Raw genomic sequence first — 16746 nt, 5'->3', positions numbered from 1 at the left:
TGGTATTCAAACAAGCAAGGTAAGATGCAATCATAGCCCTTTCCAAAGTGTTGAGATTGATCTGGCCTTGGGCCACAGACCAACTGTGACTTCTCACATCTTCAAGACAATGAATGTGCCAATAGGCTTGTTCAGCTATAGTTAGTCCTTTTCTGGAGAGAATTGTCTGTTTAGAGTTTTGTTTGAGTTGGGATCTCTGGAAATTGATGTACTCTCCTACCCCTACCATGCATAAGGTAAAGGGGACGGTATCACAGGATCATTCTGCCTGCAGATTGGAGGGAAGATTTCTGTATGTCTTTGTAACCTTACATCTGACTGCATGCTTTCAAGTGTAGTTCAGAGATGAACAATGTACATTAGATTCTTATTGCCTTTCGGCAGCCAAGAAATGGTATGCATCTAGGCACTTGTGTCCCTGAAGAATCAGGAAACCTGACCCTGCACAAGCTATGGACATCCTTGGGTTAGATTGTATGGATGTTGTGTGTAGGTAGCTACACCACAGCATGTGTATTGTACTAACTGAAAGAAGGCGTGAAGAAAATGTGCTGACATCTCTTTGTTTTTGACAGATACCTCTGAAGAGTAGCAGTACCGGACAAAATTTTGTTACATTCTTAAAATCTGCAGTCTCTGCCTTTCTCATAACATATCACGTCATCCCGAACTAGACATTCCTGCAAGTTCATATATTCTATTAACACAAACATCCATCTCATACGAATTGCTTGTTTAGACAAACTGACAGAATTATAGCTTCTTATTTTTCCTTCATAGAATTTAACTAATCTCGATACACATCTGTTGTAGATGAACATACATTGTATTGTGATTTATTTTGTCATTAAGTTTCAGTTTCTTGCGCTGTTATCTTCTGTTATTTGAACACTGAATCTAATGTAACACATTATGATCTGGTCTTGCAAAGTTTCAGACTCAACACAAACTCACTCACTCACTCACTCTGTGTCTGTCACTGACACGTATTGTCTTATTTAATATCTGAACTGAATGTTTTTTCCCACACTGGTATTTCTCAAGTGCCTTTTTTTAGTCATTTGGAAAAAAATATTTCCCTTTCTAACACAAATGGACATGTAAGCAGTGTAGCTAACATCAGTAACTTGGCACTTCCTGGCAAAAGCCCCTGCTGTCCTGAAAGCTCAAGTAATTACAAAACCTGTGTTGGTCTAATAAAACATATTGCATCACATCTGTGTTTTCTGTTGATGGATGAACACAAAATTTCTTAGTTTTGCCTGAATAACTGACTTTTGATGGCCCCATCTGTGAGCTCCCTGTAAATGTTCCTTTCAGTGGTTGCTGCCCTGGTTGCAGTCTTTTGGAATTGCCATTAGCTATAAGAAGTCCTCTCTTATTCCTTACTGTTTCTCATTGGACTGCCTTTAACAGCACAGAAACAGACAACCTTCTTTGTCTGTCTTTCTTACCCTTGGAGCCAGGAGATCACGGTTTTGGCCATCTGGATGAAGATGCAAAGCAGGGCCCAGTCTCAAACGCTGCTGCACCTTCTGTGCTTGATAGCAGCTACATTCTACTTGTTGCTATTTCATGCACTGGACTGTAGATAACACTGGCTCTACAGCTATCATGTGTTCACAGAATTTCTGCTGGTGGTGTCAGACCCATATTACCAGGCCCTAGAATGGTTCACAGCCCATTCAAGTCTTATGACAGATCTTCTGTTTGTGCAACCAGTGTCATTGCAAGCTAACAGTGGACACTTTGTTTCCTGCATGGGAAGATCACAGACTCCCATGCAATGTAGGGTGTGTTGCTCCCCATGGAAAGGTTGTCTCATATCCGCCAGCAGATCTAAGAGCAGTTTTCTGGCTCTTAAGTATTGATGATAAAAGCTGCTTCTGGAACACTCCTCATCTGCTCAGACTACCTCTCTATTATATGATAGTGAAACAAGCAAGGGGAATGAAGTCATACCCTCTTGGCAGGTGGATGATTATCTGTCTGTGGTCCTTATGGGCATCACAGCATCAGCATTTCACATTCCTAATGAAATAAAAAAGCTGGCAGTGTTTGAGTTACCTTTGGAGATATGGATGTAGAGGTCATGTCTGATCAGAGTCTTTCAGATGTGTCGCACTCCAGAGAGTGACAATTTTGCCATTTTTGATCTATGCGGTCCTCCTTTTCCATCTCAACTGGAGGGGTGGGGGGGTTCTGCCACTCAACACATTACTTTTTTTTTTTTAATTTTATACATTTTTTATCCAGGTAAGCCTACTGGACACATATGTGCCCCTTTTCGTGGGTGATCTGGAAGAACTGTGTGTTTAAGTGACTTGCTAATAGTCGCACAGTAAGCAAAGGGAGGTGGAAGGAATCAAACCCTTTACCCTGAGCTACAGGATAGAAAATATGGAATTCTGGCTGTGGTTCAAACCAGTGCAGAGGGTGTTGTAGATGTCCAAATTAAAGCACCATTAGCCAACAGTGATGATACCACTTTGTGGTTTGGATTGTGGGTAGAAATACAAAAAAAAACAACTATAATGGTGTAGGGCTTTTTTGAAGAGTAGAGTAAACTTTGCCTAGGAGCAGAAATCAGTGGTGAGTTAGGAAACTGGGTGCAAATTGATGACAGTATACAACTTATGGGAATGAATCAGAGAGAGACCATACTGACGGCTATGGGCAAGGTGTGACAACAAGGCAAAAAAAGGTGGTTATTGTTCTACATAGGAATGTCAGGTTAGCATTTAAGGCAAAATATGAGAAGAGCCTGCAGGAAGTGGAAAAGGAGGGGTGGAGAGAAGGGGAATGCACAAAACAAGGAAGCTAATAAAAGGACAATAAGGATGGTAAGGGTAGCAAAGGTCAAAACTGAAGCAGAGTTAGCAGAGATTAAGAAGTCAGAGAAAGGGCTGTTTTAGGTACACAGCAGAAAGGAGGAGGTGATGCTTAGAACTAACCTGGCTGAGTAGCAATGGGAAGATGAATTACAGAAGGATGGGGAAAAAGCTCAAGTACTGACTGAGAAATTTGCTTCAGTCTTCGCAAAGGAAAGGGTGGGTATACTGCTGGAAAGGAGATAAGACATAATGCACAGAACATTCAACAGACACTATCTTGGATAAGGATGGTTTAAAGGAACTAACTGCCTTTAGGGAAAACAAAATGTAAGGAGCAAGTAAGCTACCTCTTGGAGTCCTCAGCCGTTTGATCAGTGTTTGGCAGCCCCCCCCCGCAACAGAGATCTTAACTAGGTCACTGGCTGATACAGTGGTGCCAGAGTTCTGGAAAACTGCAAGTATGATGATATATGTGTGTATGGGGAAGGTCAGGAAAAATCTGGGAATATGCCTGTTATTTTAACATCAGGTGCAGGGAAAGTTATGCTTGGTTGTGCTTCTAGTAGACATCGACCTCCATGACAGCAACTGACATGGGCTCATGGCTAGCAGAAGTTGTCAGTAAAACCTGATAAATTTTCATGACTGAGTGACTAATGCACTTGACAGGGGAACTTATATAGGTATAATCAGCTGTTATTTTAGTAAGTGCTTTGGCATGGCCACATGAGGGGCTGATAGAAAAACTGGAGTGGCTGTTGATATGAACAAGACTGAGGAAATGGGTAGCTGATTGAGTGAATGGTAAGACACGAGGGTTATGGCTAGAGGTGCAGTGTCAGAAACTAGAAAAGTGACTGCTGGAGTACCACAGGTTTCTGCCTGTCTGTCTTTGGTCTTGTACTGTTCTGTGTATTTTGTCATAGACCTGTCTTAGAGACTCCTGAAATGGAACTTCACCTTTGCTGATGACACAAGGTCAAGTGCTGTAGTGGTAGGGGAGAGTTCAGGAAAGGATTTGGAATGGCTGAACAAGTGGGCTGTAGCGTAGCAGTTGAGAATATGTGCAAAGAAATGCACAGTACTGCACTGAGATGATAGCTTTAGTGTGCATTATTAGCCGTTAAGAATGGAACTCTTGGCAACAGAGCAGGAAAATAGCATTGCCACCTTTTTAGATGCCCAAAGTGAGACATTTTTTGTAGAAACATGAGATTTTGCAGGATGGAACATATCCATGTCCAGTGCAAAGGGCAGAGCTTGTATTTTTTACAAAAATAAAGGCGTATTCTTGTAGCATTTGAGTTGCTTGTGCTATTTCATGTAACATTTAGGTGTTTCAGATACAAAATAAATGTTTTATGCAACTATTAAAGAAAAATTGGGGAATATTTTTTTGTCCTAAAATCTCATTTTTTAGTTTTTTCCTGGGACACTGCCACACAGAGGGACAGGTGATAACCCTACATGAAAAAAATCTGATGGTGTTGAGTGCACCTGGGGTGAACCCCACGGAGCCGAGTGAGAGGATAGTAGGGGAGACAAACAATGTAATAGGTTTCAGAAACAGACATAATGCTTCTACTCTTTAGTACCCTTGTTGGGCCACATCTTGGTCTACATAAAGTATTTTGGTGGCCATCTTGAAAAGTCTGTTCAGCTGGACATCAGCTTGGCTGATCCACTGGTATGGTATACTATATGGCTGCTACAGCTGTTACTAAACAGAATTGCATCTCTAGGCAGGGAAAAAATGAAATTGTTCTGACAAATATCCATTTCAAAAATATGTTTCAAAAGCTGTCACTGTCTGAACCTGAGCAGTTAAAAAAAAAAAACAGCACTATAAAATAGTTATTTAAGTTGGCTCTATATAATGTAATGTTTCCTACAATTAATTTTATTTCTGTATCAGTATGATCACTAATCTATCTCACTTTTTATTCCTGCATCTGCCACTAATCCATTGTGCACATTACTGTCTCTTGTTTTGTTGTATTTGTTTGAGCTGGGTTTGAATACAGGTTTCCCATGAATGCTCCCAAATTAAACTTTGAGTTGCGTCATATATTCTTTGCCCTGCATGATTTATAATTTGTGCAGCATTAATGCTTGACAGTATTTGATTGCCTGGTGTGATCTTTAAATTGTACAGCTGGGGAATTTGTCCATATTTTCTTAACAACTGACACTGTCCAAGGTTTTGAATTTTAACTTTTGCTTAGTTCAGGATCTTGTCTTAGCTTTGTAAGAATCCAAATCTTAATATCAGGTTTCCTTAGACATCCTTCTGAGGCTTCTTAAAACCATAGCCGGTAATAGTGCAGTACTACTCGCACATTAATCACTACCATGTGTAATCACAACTAGCTTCAAATACAGCTGGTAATAGTGCAGTATTACTCGCACATTAATCACTAATGTGCATAATCACAGCTAGCTGCAAATATCCTGCTTGCTGCATCATGCATAGCAGGTTTTGTAATGTTGTGTAAGACTAGTCAGCAAGGAAAGTCACAGCTAGACACTGTAAATAAAATTAGAAGATACTTTATTTCTAACTGATTAGCATGCAGACTATTGTTTAACTTGTATAGCATACATAGTTGCAGCAGCTGCCTTTGAATGCAGTTATAACTTAATTTATAGGTGCATGTTGGGTACAGACTTTGCATTACCTGACAGCTAGCTGCATCATAAACCATGTATACTTAAATACTGAAATAGATGATGCATATATTATTTACAATGCTAATCTGTACTGTGCTGTCTCCACAAAGGTTAAAACAATACTTAAATTGCCTAGTTTCATTGCCCAGATGAACCTTCTCTTATATGCTGCACTACCAAGGATGATCCAGTTTACCAAGTAAGATAACTGCTAAATGACTCTTATTGAATTAGAATCTTGCCCTTGTACTTGTCTCTGTATGCATGGTTTATCCAAAAGCTGTAGCTCTTCATCTTCACATTAATATGTACTTAGTGCAATCAGAATATGAGAATATTTGCAAAGGCATGACATTCTCCCAAGGAAGTATTTTCTTCTAAGAAGCTTCTTGTAAGGAAAATAAGCATAACTTGAAAGAGAGTGACATCTGCTTGCAGTCTCATGCTGAACTGGTACGATATGGAAAAATACTGTTTTCTTTTTTTCCAGATGTTGAGAGTAAAATTCCAGTTGTAGTAAATGTCTCATTCAGCTGTTTTGTACAGCAGTGTTATTGTTGTCTAGTTAATATCTTTTCACAGGATATGTCCCTAATTAAGTTCTGTGTACTAGTTATGCCTCCACAGATTTATAGGTTACTTTAAGTAACACATTTGCTTTAATTGCACAGGGAGTGTACCCTAGAACAGTGTGTAAGCATGTTGTATTGTTTAAGTCATAGATGTGTACTAGGCTAATGGCCTTGGAGCCTTTACAAGCCTAGGCCTTAGGATTACCCTGACATTGTGCCACCCGACATTAGTTCCCAGTGCCTCTGTCGACTGAAGCCACTGGAGTAATCCCTGGGGTGAATTTTCTATTTCCCGTCCACTCATCAAGATTTCTGTTGAAGAGGGCCAGTGAGGTGCTCTATTTGACATGTATAGGAAGTCTCTGGGTTATCAACTGTCCCTCCAGCATGTTCTGTTGATTGTGGTAATGAGGGTGAGGTCTCTGGAGCGTGTGGTGCAGAGATTGGGATTTCTTTAGATGTAGCATTTCTAACAAAGCTGAGTCAGACATGGCTTTTGTAAGTCAAGTGGAGTTCGTCTCTAAATAGGCGATATGAGACAGAGAATAGTTGGTGTTTTTTGAGTCTGTTCATATAGGACAAATGTTTAAGGCCTAGGATCCTCTTTGTGAGGTACTTTTGCGGCCTCTCCAGTTGTTGCAGGTGTTTAGTGAGGTACATGGTAAATGGGGCATTGTACTTGATGATTGACCTAATGATGGAAGAGTAGAGAGACAATGACCTTTTTCCATTTGTTTATAGATATAATTGTTTCTCAGATGAAGGAACAGTAGTATCATTTGAAAGAACAATGGCAGTTGTGGTCCATTGTTAGAATGACTGACTGATTATACATTACGCAGTATAGACAGCAGTAGCTGTTGTGTATATTACACTTGGCACTCATATTTTTGATTTGATTTCCCAGTTTTTTAAACATTTAACTCCATGAAATAGTGTGTCTGTTTCTTGATCAAACAGCAAAAATCATTGGTACTGATCTCCATAATGTAGTAATTTAAAACATTTGGGGAGGAGACGTTTTGGCGTATACACAACTGTCATTATTTGCATCTTAATTTTGTAATATATTCCTCTTGCTATGTTTTGTGATCCTTGTGATATGGTGCTGTTCTACTAAATGGTAAAGATGCATTTAGTTTTGTCTTTGTTTTCAGGTGTGAATGTACCTGATCATGCTATGACCTTTCAGATTCTCTCAGAACAGTTACGGGAATCAATTACACCATATGTGGTCTCTCTGGAAGCCAAGGAATGTCAAGGTGTGGCTCTTAATGTCAAGTTTTTGTCCTGCTGTATCGTGAAGGGTTAAAGTAAATTTTCTTTTTCTGTCGTACACTTTGGCTGAATACCTTATTCATAAGTAACTTGCCTGCATATACTCTGTGAATACTAAATAGTAGATGTTCTTCGTGTTTCACTGTTGCAGTCATCACATTTGGGTTATCTGCCTGCAGGTAGCCCTCAGCCAGCCTGAATACCAGAGTCTTCGGATTTCTGCGTCGGATGCTGTTGCTTCTTCCATGACATCAGAACGTCAGGGTTATAAAACATGCAGCCAACGCCATTACATCAGCCTTTCTTGTTGTGTGGTGCCCGAAGCAGTTCGCAAGTGCCGGTCCGCCGACTCCTGAAATTTTCGTTTTCGAGTTTCAGACCCAAAGTCTTCAAAAAAGATAAGTACCCCGTTGGGGATCCTTTTTTCTTGCTCTAACCGAAGTTAGAAAAAATTAACAATTGTCTTGCCTGTGGAAAGCAAATACCTCATAGAGATTTTCATTTTTACTGCGTCACCTCTTTAGGTCCAGACCACGACATACCTCACTGTCGGTTTTGTGCCTTGTTCAGCGCCCAAACTGTTCGTCGTCGGGCTATTTTTGTAGCTAAATACTTCTGTTCTCGATCTCCATACTCCGAAATGGCTTTGTTAAGCCATCTGACTACCAATCTTCTGAAAAAACGTAACAATAAAGATAGAGACAGACAGCATAGGTCCAAAACTGCCAACAGTGCTTCCGTTAAGCTAGTCGCCAATCCACCAGTACTCAGTGAGGTGCTTTCGCAGCCCCTGATACCCGCTACTACAGATTCGCAGGTCTCTACTGAGACCCATTCGGATTCCAGTATGCCGCGAGATGCTTCTTTGACTATGTAACCTGCGGATGTCTTTACCTTGGATGGGTCCGGAGCCGCTGTGCAGGCACCAGCTTCTGATGGTGTATTCAGGCCTACAGACTTTCATATTAAACCGACAGCATTGTTTCCAACTAGAAGTACCAAATTCCTCAGGCCTAAAACTCGCACTACGCCTAGAAAACCGACAACCAAACCGCTGACTTAGGCCCGTCTGCCTCAGAAACAAATGCTTAGACTGGCTGAAGACCTTATTACCTTAAACAGGGGAAGCCAGCCTTCCACCTCTGAGACCTAGAACCAATTTTCTTTCTGATTCTTCTGATCAGGAATCTAATGTCTCTGCTCCTTCTGATTTACAGGAATTGCCCTTATCTACTTATGAGGATCCTCTGCTTCCCCTCCAGAAGATTTTTCTTTTGGTGAAACCTTGCATACCCTTAGAGAGCATTTCTGCTGGGAAACCCAGGACTATTCTGAGTCCAAAAAGAGAGACTTAGGGAATTCTTGCTCCTGCCTCAACACAGGCCTCTAGCTATCCCTCCTGTTCTGGCTATTGTACATGATGTTTTCTTTTAATCTAGCCTTACCCCCAGACACTCTACCTCCAGTTCCCAGAAAACCTGACTGGTACTACAGAGTACCTGACTCTCACAAGTTCCTCTTCAAGAATTCCACATGCCGATCCAGAGACCATTTTCCAAGGACAAAAAGGCATTAAGGCTACTGCTACCAAAAATCCTACCCCTTCTGATAGAGATTCTAGGGCCTTAGACAGATAGGGTAAGAAGGTATACACTTCTGCTACTTTGGCCATCAGGGCTTTAAATTGCCAGTTTCATATGTTAAAGTATCAGCAACATATTATGGGATTACTTCAACAGAAAATAATGTTGATTCCCGACTGTGCTGAACACAAAGACTTGCAAGATTTAATGCATTTTGCAGAACAAGTTGGTAAACATACTTTGCAATGTGGTTTTGATGCTTTAGAAGCATCTTGCAGGGCTGCTGTCAACAGGTCTGTACTTAGAAGGCATGCTTGGCTTAAGGAACAAAACTTGCCAGATGCACCCTTAAACCAATACTGCCTTTTTGGCAACAAAACGGAGGAAGTCCTCAAAAGGATGGAGGAAAAAGCTAAATCTATGCAAACTGTTAAAGATTTTCTACAGGTACAGCCTCCCAGATTCAGTAGACATTGGCCTTCAAAGAACTGGTCCTTTCCAGTCCCTTCCAGGCCTTCTCAGTCCAAACCCGGGAACAGCAGACCACCAAGACTTCCGTCTCAGGCTACGCACAGATCTAAGCAGTGGGGGGCTCCCACTTCCAAAGCAGGGAGTAGTAAGCCACCCCCCCTACTGAAAAATGGCACAGTGACTTAACCTTAACCCTTCCAAGCCCTGCTCATCTACTTGCTCCCTTAGGAGGAAAGCTCGCCCTGCATGCAAAAAACTGGGAACTCATTACCCAGGACAAATGGAGTGAACATTGTTTCCGAGATACAGATTCCACTTCCACATACTACTACTACCCCCAAAATGGTTGGCCAGACCGCCCCAAAAATCAATGGGTGGAACCGATACCGTACTCTCTTCTCATTATCAGGCTATCCACCTGTTCCTTTCCAGCAGAACTAAGGGGAGGTTTTTTTCATTCAAGACTTTTTCTGGTAGAAAGAAAAGAAAACTCCCCTATGACCTCTCTATTCTCAACACCTTTCTGGTGGTTCCAAAATTCAAAATGCTAACTCAACAGCTTCTTCCTATGCTAGCCAAGGATCCCTGGCTAGCAACCCTAGACTTAAAGGAAGCTTACCTGCACATCCCAATAAGAGAATCCTGTAGACAATACTTGCGTTTCAGGGCGGGCTCCATGCATTTTCACTTCTCTGCACTTCCCTTTGGCTTATCTACTGCGCTCAGGGTGTTTACAAAGTGTCTAGCTCCACACATTGCATTTTGCAGGCAGAGAAATATTCAAATTTACCCATACTTGGACGATTGTCTGATTCAGGCAGAAAGCCAGGACTTGCTATTACAACACCTGGCATTTGTAAAGAAACTTCTAACCTCACTGGGGTACACCATCAACGAAAAGAAATCTCACCTAGTATCCTGCCAACAGATTGTATTCTTGGGAGCAAGCTTGAACACAACTTCCCAGATGGCATTCCTCACTCCGGAGAAACAAGTTTATCTGACAACCACTTCAAACTATTGGCCACAAAAACCCAGCTTTCTGCAAGGAAAATACTGCAAGCTCTGGGGTTCATGGCCTCTTGCATTCTGCTAATTCCATATGCAAGACTGCATATGAGGAAACTCCAGTGTTATCTAAAAAGTCTGTGGTGTCAACATTCTCAGGACCTGGAAACAATAATTCCTATTGTTACTTGTCTAAGGACAGAGTTCCTTTGGTGGGCAGAGGCCTACTACCACAACAAGTGACTCCCTTTCACTCTACCCCCTGCCACCCAAACCCTAACAGGTGCATCAGACTATGCATGGGAGGCTCACATGGCAGGGCAGCAGGGCAGTGCATTCAGGGCAAATGGAACCCGAGACAGATGCACCTGCATATCAGTCAGAAAGAAGTGTTAGCTGTACAGAATGCTCTGGCAGCCTTCAAAGACCTTATTCTTCCAGGACAACTATTGGTAAAGACAGGCAACACCACAGTTATGTGATACATAAACAAGCAGGGGGGAACACACTCCTACCCTCTCTGCAGACTAGCCATGGCTCTGTGGAACACAGCCTTCCGCTACCAAGTGCACCTACAAGCTCAATTCCTGCCAGGCAAACTAAATTCACTGGCAGAATACTTAAGCAGAAATCTCATGGACCCACATGAATGGAATCTAGAACCCAAAATATCCAACCTTTTGAGGAACAAATGGGGGACTCCAGAGATACACCTTTTTGCCTCCCCTCAGAACTACCATTTGAGCAAATTCTGCACCAGAACTCCCTACAGTCAAGCTTGGAAAGTGGATGCCCTGTCTTTTACATGGGAAAGCCTCTCGGTTTATGCCTTTCCCCCTCTGCCTCTCCTCTCAAAGGTTCTACTAGGACAAGCCAAGAACAATACTGATTGCACTACACTAGCCATGCCAGCACTAGTACCCCCTCTTACACAGTCTGACACTGCTACAACCATGACACCTGCCTCAGACCCCTTCCCTGCTGTCCCAGCAGGCAGGCCAGATTCTTCACGCACAGTTCAAACCCTGAACCTTGTAGCCTGACTAATTTCATGAGCTCTCCTCTAGCATCCCTCAGTAAGCAGGAGCTGGGTGTCATTCTGGAGGCAAGGAGGCCTAGTACCAGAAAATCCTATGCTGAAAAGTGGATACGATACTGTTCCTGGAGCCAGGCTCAGGAGATGGGCACAGTGGTTCCCAGCTTACCTGCTATTCTAGAGTACTTATCAGAAATGCTCCACAAGGGCCTGTCCTTCTCGTCAATTAAGATTCATGCCTCTGCCATTTCAGCACATTATAATACTGAGCCACCCCTATTCTCTCACCCCTTGCTAAAACAATTCCTTAGAGGGGCCAAAAATGTAAGACCCCCCCAAGAGAGCTCCCACTTCAGCCTGGGACCTTAACTTTGTATTGGAAAATCTCACTCTTCCCCCCTTTTGAGCCAGCTGCAATAGCAGAGTTGAAATTTCTTTCTTGGAAAACGGCCTTACTTCTAGCCATCACTTCAGCAAGACGAGTGTCTGAATTACAGGCCCTCATGGCAGTGGAACCGTTCATTATCTTCCATGCGGACAGGGTTTCCCTCAGGACTAATCCTTCCTTTATGCCCAAGGTGGTGTCTAGTGTGGCCCTAAACCAGTCCATTCATTTGCCTACTTTTTTCCCTAATCCACAAAACAGAGAGGAGCATATACTGCACTCTATGGACATGCACAGACAACTTAGATTCTATTTGGACAGGACTAAGCCTCTCAGCTTAGTTGGCTTTGCTGCAGGGGCAGAAGGGAAGGCCATTTCAAAGTAAACCATTTCCAAATGGATAGCCCGTTGCATTCATTTCTGCTACAAGCACAATGGAAAACCTACCCCACAGGGCATAAGATCACATTCCACCAGGGCTGCATCTACCTCTACGGCATTTCTCAGAGGAGTCCCTACTAGGGACATCCTGGAAGCTGCTACCTGGAGCTCTGTACATACCTTCACCAAGCATTACCACCTGCCTATCTTTTCTAAATCCAGCGCTGGATTTGCCACAGCAGTGTTGCAGGGCTTAATAGCTGGCCTTAATGCTCTTTAACTACCTCCTCCCTTCCTTAGCTTTGGGAATCAACCCAAATGTGATGACTGCAACAGTGAAACACGAAGAACATAGTACAGTTGTGTTTACTTACCACAAATGTAGATGTTGGTATTCACTGTTGTAGTCCTGGTTACCCTCCTTCCAGCCCCCTGACTTCTCTTGGCTCTACCTTTTCTTCTTGTTTGGTATATATTTTATCATGTGTATTTGCTTTTTGATGGGGGTGTACCATACCATATAATTGCTTCCTGTTGTGGGGGAACCTGACATCTGAGGCAAGAAAAACTGATGTAATGGTGTCTGCTGCATGTTTTTTACCCCTGATGACCTGACGTCATGGAAGAAGTAACAGCATCCGACTCAGAAATCCAAAGACTCTGGTATTCAGGCTGGCTGAGGGCTACCGGCAGGCAGATAACCCAAATGTGATGACTGCAACAGTGAATTACACTCGAACATCTACATTTATGGTAAGTGTACACAACTGTACTTTATTTATGCATACTGCATTACACCAGTGTCATATATTATTTTGGAAAGGGGTATGAGGCTATGTCTGTATGCATACTGAGAAAAAGGATAAGGGGACAGACTTGTAGCATTCACAGATAATTTGGATGCTCCAGCAAATATTTGTTTTTCCTGACATTGCCTTTATATAACCATGCACTTTACTTTTTGTAACATGCAGCTAATGTAGGCAATGAGTTTTTTTTTTTTTTGGAGAATGAAATACAGTGTTGCTTTTTTCCTTTAAGGGTTTGGAAATAAAACCGCAACAGAAAGACATAATGCCTTCTGTTAATATCATTGTTGCAAGATTTAAACTAGAAAAATGTGAGTTTCTTCATAACATTTTCAAGCTGTTAATTTTATTTGTTGTGTGAAAATAGTTTGTATTTACTGCTGTATTTGAGTCTAGTGCACCTTTACTAAAAATGGGATACATGTCCTGCAAGATGACCAGCTGTTTAAAACTTAAGTAATTGTGAGAGATTTTTTTTTTCTTTGGTTGCAATTGACTTGGAACGGCAGTAAAGTGACTACCTTGTTTTTGTCAGCAGTGCAGTTTATTTTCCTATAATGAGGATTCCACATGTATGGCTGCTGTTTCATACATGTGGTTCTAACAATGGGGAAAAACTGTTAAAAAGAAAGACGGGATAACTGTGAGTGCCAAATACTACCATTTAGTTTGTCTTCTGTACCAGATGTGTTTATAAGTGTGTTGTTTGTGGCAGAGACCTTGCAGGAGAATGAACTTCATATGTTCTCCTGTCTAGATAATGGGTTTGTGATGAGCCTATTGGGAGAATCCTTGGTAGTCTCCCTGGAGTGAGCTGCCCATAGTTTATTCTCTGGCGGTCTCCATAGAATGAGAAAAGTTCTGCCTGATAGATGAATGCTTTCATCCATACAGAGATGGATATTCTCTTGTGTTGCTCATTTCTACTGGGGATAGGCAGAAAAGGTCATGTTTTTGGCAGCTTGGGTGAGACTGCTGTAGAGGGTCCAGACTCAGATCTTCCTGATTTCTGTATATGCTTCAGACCGCTGACTTAATTGTTCCTTTTGCATGGAGAGGGTGTGGGTGTTGCAGTGGGGAATGAGGTGCCAGTGGCAGCAGATTCATTGCCTGCTCAGCATCTGTTTCTGAGTTTGACTTTTGCTGCTCAGACTTAAATGATTTACAGTCCTCACTGAAGTCAAGGTAGAACTTCCTTTCCTGTGATTAAAAGCTAGTGGCAATATGCACTTTGTTAGTTTGTGAAGCCCACCCATGTTTTAAAGAGGTGATGCTGCTCTGGCACTGGACCATGGGCAGGTGGCAACTTTCTTTAAACCATTCATATTCCAGGAGAGGTGAACATACTGGTAGACTCATTGAGCCTCTCATTCAATCCTGTCTTGACGTTGAGGATTCAGAATTTGTGTCTAGTTGGGATCTTCTGAGATTTAGACACCCAAAAGTTGGAGTGCTTACCACTCAGGAAAAAGTTGTCCTTTTCTTTTGCTCATTGCTGAGGACAAGGAAACACTGACAGGGGACAAGTTTTCCTTTCCACAACTGGAGATAGTTTTGTAAACTTTTCACTATTCCCTTTTGATTCAGCATGTAATTTCAAAATTCACAGAAGAAAAATAAAATTATCCTTACCCCTTGTTGGCTGAGTTGAATATGGTTTCAGGCTCATTGGTCCCTATTAAGTAGTACAGGGTACCGTCTGTGTACAAGCCAGTCTCCCTTCCACTCAGCAAGGACAACAACTGGCTGCACTGTGTGACGTGACTTATGATCTATTGTATTTATTTTTATTTCAATTTTTTTATTTGTTTTATTTAACTGGGGTACAACACTGATCCACATGGATCTTTTTCGACTCTGCCCATGAGCACTTCATGGGTAAATGACTTGTTGAGAGTCCCACAGTAAACAAATGGTAGCTCAGACAACCAAACCCTGAACTCTAAAGCAGCTCAATCATAGCTCATATTCTTTTTGCTAACCATAGGACTTCACCAGTTGGCTGCTCTGCCTGTACCCATTTGGCCCATTCATTCGAGGAGATGGGGGAATTGGAAGGAGACAATCCCAGGCTAGCTGAGAGCTCAGCCCTAAGGCCCATTCATTCCTGCCTGGGACTCCCCATCTGCCCTCCTTTTCCGGTATGTCAAGTGGTAGGAAGTGGGCCAGCTTGCTGGTCTTGGAGGGATGCCCTACCCTCTCCCTCTGGAATCACACCTATCTTCTCCCTTTAGCAGCTCTTCTGAGCTCTACTATAAATCTTCACTCTGGGATTGTGCAGTACCAGGGAAAAGGGAATCTTCTCCAACCCCAGTAATGTTGCAGTCTTGCATAAATGTCAACCATTATGATGAGATGTATGCCTTCCCATACAGAGTAGTCCTGTGTTTGTAGTTTGGTGCACTCAAACAGAACAGTTTTGGTAGGCTCAACTGCTGTACATCACCCATGTGGCAGGCCGGAAAAGCCTTCATGTCCCCTGAATTGGGCAAGCTAGTAGTGGATGCTTACTTCCATCCTGACCAGCCAGCTCCTTACATGTACTGAAGCAGCTAATAGAACTTCAGTTGCCTGTGCCCAGTAGCTCATATTGTTAATTCTGCACTAACTGCAAGATCCAGAGTTTAGTTCAGTTGGCTCTAGTAGACCATTTGGCCAGAGTGTAAGAAGTGATCATAGATACTAGAAAGCTTTCCTGTTTAAGCATACTCTACCAGGTGGTAGAGGTTCATTATACTGGAGAGAAGCACCCTTTGCCACCCCCTATTCATTCCTTAAGCAAGTGTTTCTGATTTCTCTTAGACAGTTGCAAGGATTGTTTCTCCTTTATTACATAGTCATAATGTATGCTTCAGCTAATTCTGTCTGTCTGTCCCAATCTTACATGCTGGGACTTGAGTTTTATTACTGACAAGCTTGGTTGTCGAATATTTTATCACATCACTTGATCAGCTTTGAAGTTTCTTCTTGGAAGATGCTTCTGTTGTAGGCTATGGTTTCTCTTCAGAGGATCTTTGATTTTCAGTCCCTTGTCTGTAGAGATCCATACGTCACTATTCACAAGAATCATGTGTCAGTTAAGACTGACATATTTTTCTCCATAAAGTGATGTTGAGTTCTCCTTATACCACTCTGTACAGCTGCTTGTTCCTTTTGTCATCTCCCATTCCTCCTCATACTTTGAATGTACACTGTCGCCCTATTTTCTACATGAAGTGAATATATGAGTTACAGAAGGCTGTTAATTTATTTTGCCCCAAGGAGCATGGATTTGGCAGTTGCCAAGCAAACCCACTTCAGGTATTATGAACTGCATTACCTTTTACCATCAGACAGTGAAGCATCCTTTAAATGTTGCTGCTGTTAAAAGGCCACTGCACCAGGATATGGTTGCTTCCTGTGTTTGCTTCAAGACTTTTGCCATTTTGTACATTTTAGCAGTGGCTCTTCCTAGCTGTCAGCTTGCAGTTTTACTAAGCAATGTTGAGCAGACTTGATTACAGGCATCAGACCTCCTTTGCTACATAACTGTTACAAGACACTACTTTCTGAGCCTTCATCTTTTGGCCATCCCAAATTATGTCTCCTTGGGGGTATTTTACTGCTTGGGATTCTTCCCACTTGTACACCCACAGAGAATGGGCCCTAATGTCATATATAATTGGTACGTTCTTACTTTTGGTTAACCTGTGATGACACTTTCCATGGAATCCCCTTAC

At 42.1% G+C, this 16746-nt stretch overlaps 1 protein-coding gene across 1 annotated transcript in view; it reads left to right on the top strand.

The window, feature by feature from the left end:
- Positions 1-16746, top strand: part of ORC3 (origin recognition complex subunit 3) — a 1128136-nt gene that overhangs the window by 199113 nt on the left and 912277 nt on the right. Inside the window, exon 5 of the mRNA XM_044069085.1 lies at positions 7234-7338. Within this exon, the coding sequence (XP_043925020.1) occupies positions 7234-7338 (105 nt within the window). The remainder of the gene's footprint in view (positions 1-7233; positions 7339-16746) is intronic.

Source organism: Protopterus annectens, chromosome 1.part0 (genome assembly GCF_019279795.1).
Source record: "Protopterus annectens isolate FY-2018-M chromosome 1.part0, PAN1.0, whole genome shotgun sequence".
NCBI lineage: Eukaryota > Metazoa > Chordata > Ceratodontiformes > Protopteridae > Protopterus > Protopterus annectens.
This window is presented reverse-complemented; position numbering and strand designations above follow the sequence as displayed.